The 8,260-nt window shown below is 41.0% G+C and overlaps 1 protein-coding gene across 1 annotated transcript in view; it reads right to left on the reverse strand.

Annotated features, from left to right (window-relative positions):
- STMN2 (stathmin 2) overlaps positions 1-6,001 on the reverse strand; it is a 50,376-nt gene extending 44,375 nt beyond the window's left edge. Inside the window, exon 1 of the mRNA XM_004679782.2 lies at positions 5,586-6,001. Coding sequence (XP_004679839.1) covers positions 5,586-5,604 — 19 coding nt within the window. The 5' untranslated portion in view covers positions 5,605-6,001. The remainder of the gene's footprint in view (positions 1-5,585) is intronic.
- Positions 6,002-8,260: the final 2,259 nt, after the last annotated feature.

The following is an 8,260-nucleotide window of genomic DNA, read 5'->3' on the forward strand; positions in this document are numbered from 1 at the left end:
CACACACACACACACACACACACACACACACACACACACACACACACACACACACTCTCACATTTTTCATTTCTCTTTAGGGTCTTCTGCTGAGTCCTGCAATAGGAATATATTTTTAAAAATCCAATTAAGAGAAAGTGATGGCACAGAACACATAACTCCCAGAAGAATAAAATCCCTGAAGGTATGAGACTGGAAGTGAAATACTTTGTAAAGATTGGCGTAGATTTGAAAATGTTAACACAAAATACCACAGAGCGTGTGGAGGAGACATGTAGATCAGAAATTCATATTTCTGTAATTGGTGTGTTTGGTGGTGAGAATTAGCATCATCTGGGAGTTTTCTGGGAGTGTGGAGAGTCTGGCCTCAACCTCATCTATTGTATCAGAATCTGCATTTTAATGAAAATCACAGGTAATTTGTATGTACATTAAAATTTGAGGAACACAGTAATATGAAACTATTAAACATTTTACAGGACTCTAGTTACATAAAATTTAAGAATTTTAAGAATTCCCTATTAGTGAAAATAAAAAAGCATTTTGGATGATCCTAACAATTAGTTTATGTTTGTCTGCTTCTTCATTACTATTACATCATTTTCTACTAAATGACTAAAACCACTACAAGGAGATGCTCAATAATTGTTGAAAGCTGATAAAAATTAGATTTAATGTCTAAGTTTAGCTCACATTGGATTTGGTTAAAAAAAAAAAGTTACCTTGAAATGGAAAAGAAAAATAAACCTAGAAAATGGGAAGAGCAGCCAGGTTTTGGTGCCCTTTTCACTATCAATTTCTGTCTACCAGTTTATCTAGTAACCTGCAAGCTTCCTAAAGGTGGAGATAACATTCAGGTGTCTCCAACATCAGGCACATTTAAGTAAAAAATATACATATATTTTTAACATACTCATTTATTTGATCATTAAAACATTTGTTTAATGATAATACCTTGCCATGATTACTGTCCATTTTTGACTATTGCTCACTACAACCCCTCCTTCAATTAAATAAATGATATTATAGTAAGAATGTAATGAAGCTTGAATGCAAAATCATGAGAATTATCAAGTAGAGTGTTTATGAAGATCACTCATTTCATCTTATCTCCTTGAAAAGATACACAAATTCCTACTTATACACGAATCCTGTAGCATTAACTCATCCAATAAGTTATTGTATATCCTAGATAAAAGAAAATATTTTATTAACTGTTTAATATTTTGGAACAGGGTTTAAAAGCAATTCACTTCTTTAAAGAACTTGATTGCCCTCTAGTGGGGTGAAAAATTTATGCAGACGCAAATGTACAATTGAGAGCACCAGGAGAGAACCAGTCTCAGTTCTAGAAACATCTGGGTCACCAGCTAATTCAGTATTTTCTCTTTGTCTGTCATCTCTCTTGTTTTCGCATGCCGCTTTCATATGAAGTGACATAGCCTGCAACAAGAGAATTGTGTGGGTTTCCAAGCCCAACAGAATTGGAGTTAGCTACCAGCAGTTAGGGTGGCCACGCCCTTTCACTGGAGGCCAGCCTTAACCAGCCTTGTGAGCAGCCGGCCACTGGGGTGGGGTGGGGAACAGAGTCAGTCCTATTCAGTTGGAATACAAAAGAATGGTAACTGATTTAGGAATTTTCCTAAAAATGGCCTGAACTTACCAATGACAAAAATCTTTAACGATGTAATTAATTCATATTCCATTTCATTTTTAATGGTACAGATTTAGCTTAAAAATTCTATTTGGTAGCTACTGTTGAGCTTCATAGAATTAAATAACTATTTTGGTCTTAATTTATCTTCAGAAAAACTACTTTATATTGTGAATTGATTTTATTGCACTCTGAGAGGATATTTTTTGAATCTGAGTAAAGGTAGCTTTTTGCAGCACATTTATCATTGAGAACAAGCTATTTGGTGGAGGACATATTGCGTCAAATACTTTCCTCACAATCTCTTCATTAATAAAAATACCACCCAAATAAGTAAAAGTGTTTTTAATGTAACAAATATAATACTGCTAGAGATGTTAATGACTAAGGACAGAGGCAGTTGCTATCACAGTTAAAAAAACCTCCTTTCTCCCTTTAAATATACATAAATCTATGGCATATCACAAATTATCACTAATTTTGAGTCAACAAACTTCTATATTTTAATAATACAAACCATCTAATCTTATTTTTTTTTACTTATATATCTTAATACTTATTATTTTGAAACATACTTTCAGAGCATTTTAACATGCAAAGACAAACACCACCAGCTATATAAATTTATACATTTGAACTGGTTTTCTGCATCAGGCTGTGCTGGGTCACATAATGCTTATTTGCATGTTTAGATTTGCATGGATACATATACATACATACATATACACATACATATATAATTGATAACCACTATTTTTTTCTTCCATTTTGTCCTGAAATCCTGACCAAATCCTCTTTTCACTTCTAGTTATATGTTTAAAAGATGCCCACTTTTAAGAGAAGATGTGAGATATTATACACACCTATATAGTCATGCTAAATACCATAGTTGTTTAATGAATCAGGAAAAAGCATCCCTCACCCCCAATTAAATGACTGTTTTGCAACTGGAAAGATTTAAAAAATCCATTGTTTTGACATTGCAGAGGTTGTATTTCTGTTCGTGATTTGCAGATGTAGCGTACTGTTTGCAGAAAGGTTCTTGCATTTGTCATATTTGGAGTGGGATTTTTATTAATGGATGGTGGCTACCATTTCATGATTCATGTTTCTATGTAGCATTGAGACCACATCAAGATTCAGCAAAAGGAACAACAGCTAAAAAAAAAAAAGTTAAAATATTGTGCATAACCTGTCTCTGTATTTATGTATTTATAGATATAGCCTTATGGAGTGCTTGTAAATTATAACATCCCAATTACATGTATATTATCACACATTGCAGTCACAAACAATTCTCTGCAGAGAATTTTCCAGCAATCTTTGGCAAACAAATCCTGCCTTAACAAGCACCTAGGTATATATCTGATCCACATGAACACACTATTCCTGACAACAGAAAACGTGTTTGCTTTTATAACATTAAGTGAACACACAGAAAAAAAATTCTGTAAGGGAGAAGAAAGGGAGAGAGGAATAGGTGGGAGAGAAATGAGTGCAATAAGGGTTAGTTCTTAATCAAATGCAATCATTCAAACCTACCTTTTGAACAATATAACTAGTGAGTCAACAAAAATGATTTTCAATAGTAATAGCAATAGTAATACTGATGATGATGATGACGATGATGAGTGTACAGCCTCCCTCTGGCAGCAGAAACCTCTTGGTTGGGGTAAAGAGCACTGAGTGAAATTGCCCCTATACTCGAATCTCAGGGCCCTTTTGGAGTTGCGGATAAACCGCGAATTGTGAGAAGCTAGGGTACCTCAGGACACTGCAGCAGAAAACCGTCTCCCTGGCTGCACGAGTGGGGGCGATCGCCCAGTTAGCTGGAGGGGTGCGCAGGGCGCGGCACTGGCCTCTGCAGGGCTGGCGAAGCTCCACGCGCTGGTTCGCCACGTGCGCCCCCACCCGGCTGACAGTTCCAGCTTGGTGGGGTGCGGCCGAGCCGCACCCACTGGAGGAGCGAGTTTCCCTCCTAAGGTGACTATTCAAGGGATCTCCACCCCGAGAAATCAGAGAATAGAGCATGGGACGTGGACTTAAGCTGGGAGAAAATAACCCGGAGCTCCGCGGGCGGTGGGAAGGCGAGAAGAGAAAACCCTCCCTCTGCCCCTAGGAAGGGGTCACCTCTACGGTCTTGCGGTCGGCTGGGGTGGGGCCGCGCCTTTGTGTGGCCGGGCGGGGCACGAGCCAGCCTTTCTGCAGATCCCACTTGGCTGGCAGCAGCTCACGTTGGGACTCAGAACATAAACGGCTTCTGCGCATTTCAGGGTTGAATGGGCCACTATGTACTGTTGGGCTCAAAAAAGGACTGCAGCCCTCTCTTCAGCCTGTCCCCAGCATCCTTTCCTCTCTGTCTCGGAACCCGAGGTCTCCCCAGTTCTTGAAGGAGAGGGGGGCTGAGAGGAGCTGTCCAGAGCTAGCCCTTTCTGCGGTCCTTTTCCTTCTTGGTGTCCAGCCCCGCGTCCTGGGGGAGGGTTGCTTCCAATGGCTAACGACCCGTGGTGCCTATTTGCTAGTCCACCCCTGGGTCACTCGCCACCGAACTATAGGGGCACTTGAAGCTCACGACCCGTTTGGGAGGCCTTGGGGTTAGGAATTTTTTTGTCTGTTTTTCCAACCTGCCTTTAACGCTATGGGTAGAGCTTTTTTGAAAACTGCTAATATCTGGTCCTGTCTGTCCTACATAATGAATATTTCACGTGGCTTAGTTTTGACGACCTTGGCCTCTTTTGTAGAAGCTTTTACTCCCATCAAATGAGTTCACCGAAACCTTTATTTGCATCTATGTCTTATCACCCTATGTAAGATGGTTTCTAAAAGGAAAATGTTAACCCACTTGCCACCCTCCCCAACACCCTCTCAGTTAAGCGACAGAGGTCCAGGGTGGGGAAGGCGGGGGCGATGGTCAAATCTCACTTGGAAATCTAGGCTGGAAATCAGGTTGGCAGTCAGCAGCACGAAGCACGGGGCGTGGCTCTGCTGTCCCCCCAAGAGCTGCGCCCTTATGTATTCACGCTGCGCTCCCCACCCGGCCTCCTTTCAGCTGATAAAGCTGCACCCGGCTGGGGGAGGAGAGACGAGCCCGTTTCACTCAGAACAGGGTGGGGCCGTCCGCATTGTGCGCCCAGCGCTGCAGGTGCCGCCTCCCCCCCATCTTACCCCCTGGGACCGTTCGTCCTCACACAAAGAAACCCCACCCCAGCGCCTGCGAAATAGCTGTCCCCCTGCTCCTTCCCACCGCGCGCTTCCCCGCCCTTGCAGCTGCCCACCCGCGCCCTCCTTGCCCTCCTCGACTTCCTCTCGCCTTCCCCTCCCTTTCCTTAAAACAAAGGAGTCTCGGTTCCCCGCCCCCCCCTCACCCCCCAGCCCTTAATTCCCAGTACCGCGCCCCGGGACTACTGGTTTCTCGGACAAGACAATACCATAAAATTTGCCTGGTTTTCCACCCCCTCCCTTGTCTCCACCCATCTTTCAAACAGTCTAGAAGAGACCGCGTTGACTTTGTATTTTTCTCTTTTCCTTTCTCTCATCCCTCCCTTTTCCCATTTTTTTTAACTAGGAAAGATATAAAGGACGTTATAAAGCACTTTCCAAAATGTCCCTTAACCTCATTTAAGACAAACAGTTATGGTTTCTTCTCCCCATAATTGAACCCTAATTTTAAATATGGAAATAATAAATTCTCTACCTGGGGAAGGCAACTTACCTCCTTCTACCCTTTTAAAGAAATTCCTTTTTCAGATTTCCCTCTTTGCCTTTCCCCAAACCCCAGGACTGCCCCTGTATTTTCAGTTTCCTGTGTTACCATTAACGCCTTTTTTTTTTTCCTCCATAAAATACGTCCGAATGCCATCCAACCTCTAAGAGAGAAGCTAAGAGGTGGGCGCCAGGTTGAGCCGAGGGAGAAAGAGGCGCGATGCCTTACCCATTGCTGTTTTAGCCATTGTAGGGATGTGCAGATGGTGAGCAGCGGCAGCGAAGGCGAAGGGTCCAGCCAGCTACAGCGCTACAGCAGCGGAGAGAGCAAGAGAGAAGACTGAATAAGGCACTGAGTCTGCAGAGTGGGACCGTGCGAGAGAAAGAGCAAGAGGCAGGAGCCCATGAATAATTATCACTCAGAAGCTCAAGCAGATTGGCTCCCAAGGTCCCCTGACACGACTCCCGCAGAGTCAGAATCTCCAAGCATTAAATATTGATCGTCCAATGGTGCTGGAGTACAAAGTACCAGAATGCAGTTTGAAATGGAAATCAGTCCTCCCCTCTCAGCTCCCCCTGTTTTTGGGGGCCGGATAGTACAGTCCAAGTAGAGTGGAGCCTTAGCCCAGAAACCTCTGAGGAGCTAAGAACTGGGCTGTGCCTACCTTGGAATCAGGAGGCTTGACTTTGTTCACTCATATTTCACTGCACAAATAGACTTAAAAAAGAAAAAGATTCAGAGGTCTGAGAAGTCTTCACAACACTATTGAAGCATCTGTTTAAAATGCTGTACTTTTGCTTGTTCATGTTTTTTCTTTCACCTTTGGCCTGGTCTTTGGTAGATTCTAATCTCCCAGGGCAACCTCATGTCTGGCTATGTTCATGGTTCAAAGCAGAATTGCATTGTTGCACTTTGCCTCTGGCAAAGCTGGGCTGGATGTCTCTGGACTCTGGAGGGTCTTTCTGTGGCTAGAGTTCTGGTGTTTTCTCCTATTGGCACAAGAGGAAGGGGTGGTCTGGGCAGCTTGGGAATAGGGATGCATAGTTATAGTCTACCTGGGTAGTCTTGGAAGAGGGTGAAAGTTAACCTCCTGTGTCTTTTCCATTTTGGTAACAGAACAGAACTAGGTTGAGTGGTTGATTTGAGCACTGGAAAGGCACAGGTTGGTTATGCTGCACTGGATATATTGGAGTATGTGAGTTGAAACCTCAATAAAACTCTAAGGAGAACCTTTATGCTGAGAGCTTAGTGGAGATGAAAGGTGTGATTTAGAACATGATTTATCTGGACTCCATAGATTTAAGCCAGAGAAAGATTATCAGGTTGAGAATTGTGTGATATCAGAATCTCTGAGATCAGGTATAAAAAGTAATTTTGCATTAGTGGCAGGTATTTCTTAATTCACTCCCACTCTACATCATTAATTCATCTGTTTTCACTTTACTCATATAAATATCCATCGAGCACTTAGCATGTGCCCTGATCTGAGGATACAGTGGTGAGAAAGATTTTAAGACTAGTTCTCAAAGTTTTTAAACATTTTTAAATTAAGATTTTTATAATTTATTGAATCTTCCTTCAATCTAGATTCATTCAGAATTATGTCTTTGACATTCAGATAAGGGATAACTAATCCAACGCATTTCAAAACTAAAAGAATAGCATTTTGCTGAACACAAAATCATAAACATGTATGAATCCCTGGCAAGTTTAATTTTGTAAAATAAACTAAGATTTTCCCCCAGGAATAAAATAAATTGTTAACAGTTTTCTATCAAATCAAAATTTCTTTCTAGCCTCAAGAATAATGTGCAGTTTTGAATGCATAAAACCATAATGGGGCACTCTCCTTGGTGCTGAAATAAATTTCTTCACCTCCTATTAATTTGTAAGACACTTTAACCACATGGACATCTTGCGGGATGAGAAAAAGTTACTGGAACAAGGCAGTTCTGCCCTGCTGAATCATAGGAAAATAAAAAATAAAGTGGAGATCAATAAAATTGTTTCTTGAACAGGAAGATTAGAAATTATTTTTCCTGTTATTGTACAGGTTTGTGACTATGACACAGCAAGAGAGCAATATAGAATTTGGCAGAGACTGAAAATAACCATTTTGTACCCCTCTATAGTAATTTCGCACTTTAAATGTGAGAGCTAATTTCCTCTCAGTAGAGCAGTTACCAGTCATGAGATGAGGGATTGTCAGCATGTCTGTGTGACTAATATCTTTAAAGTTTTCCTCTCCCCCCTCCCCCACACCCTTCTCTCTTGGACTCTGTGTCATCTGTACACATTTTTAAACTTCACTGGAGAACAAGGTCCCTAAGTCATGCCTTTAATGTCCTTAACAACTACCATTGACAGTTGAACAAGATCTATTGCACTTTTGATCACTATGAGTTAAAGAAAACAAAACATTCCACCATCTAATCACTTATTCTTTGGTGAAGATTACTTACTGAAGTATTGCAACCTGAGAGGGAGGTCAACATACACAGTCTCAGCTGTGTGTCTCTTCTAGCTCTGACTTTCTAAGTGCTGGCAACCTGACTTCGGTTATACGTGATATTCAAATAATATTGAGTAAGGGAGAGGATAGGTTAGTAGACTGACTATAAACTGTAAAGATGGTAGGCTATCATCAAATGACCAAGGAAAACTAAATAAATGCAAAGAAAAGAGTTAGAATGAATGTTTTTTTAAACATAAAAATGTTCAATTATGCATTTTTGGACTGGGGGGTTAAGGACAAAATAGGGAAGAGAAATGATCTCATATTCAATATTTATTCATTCATTTGTTCAGCTCAGTTATTTATCCAATAAATAATTATTTAATGAAATTTCAGGATTCCTATTATGAAATCAGCTAAACTTCTTACTACCTAAAAGTATTAAATG

The sequence above is a fragment of the Condylura cristata genome, unplaced genomic scaffold (assembly GCF_000260355.1).
Source record: "Condylura cristata isolate star-nosed mole 26May11 unplaced genomic scaffold, ConCri1.0 scaffold00009, whole genome shotgun sequence".
Taxonomy (NCBI): Eukaryota; Metazoa; Chordata; class Mammalia; order Eulipotyphla; family Talpidae; genus Condylura; species Condylura cristata.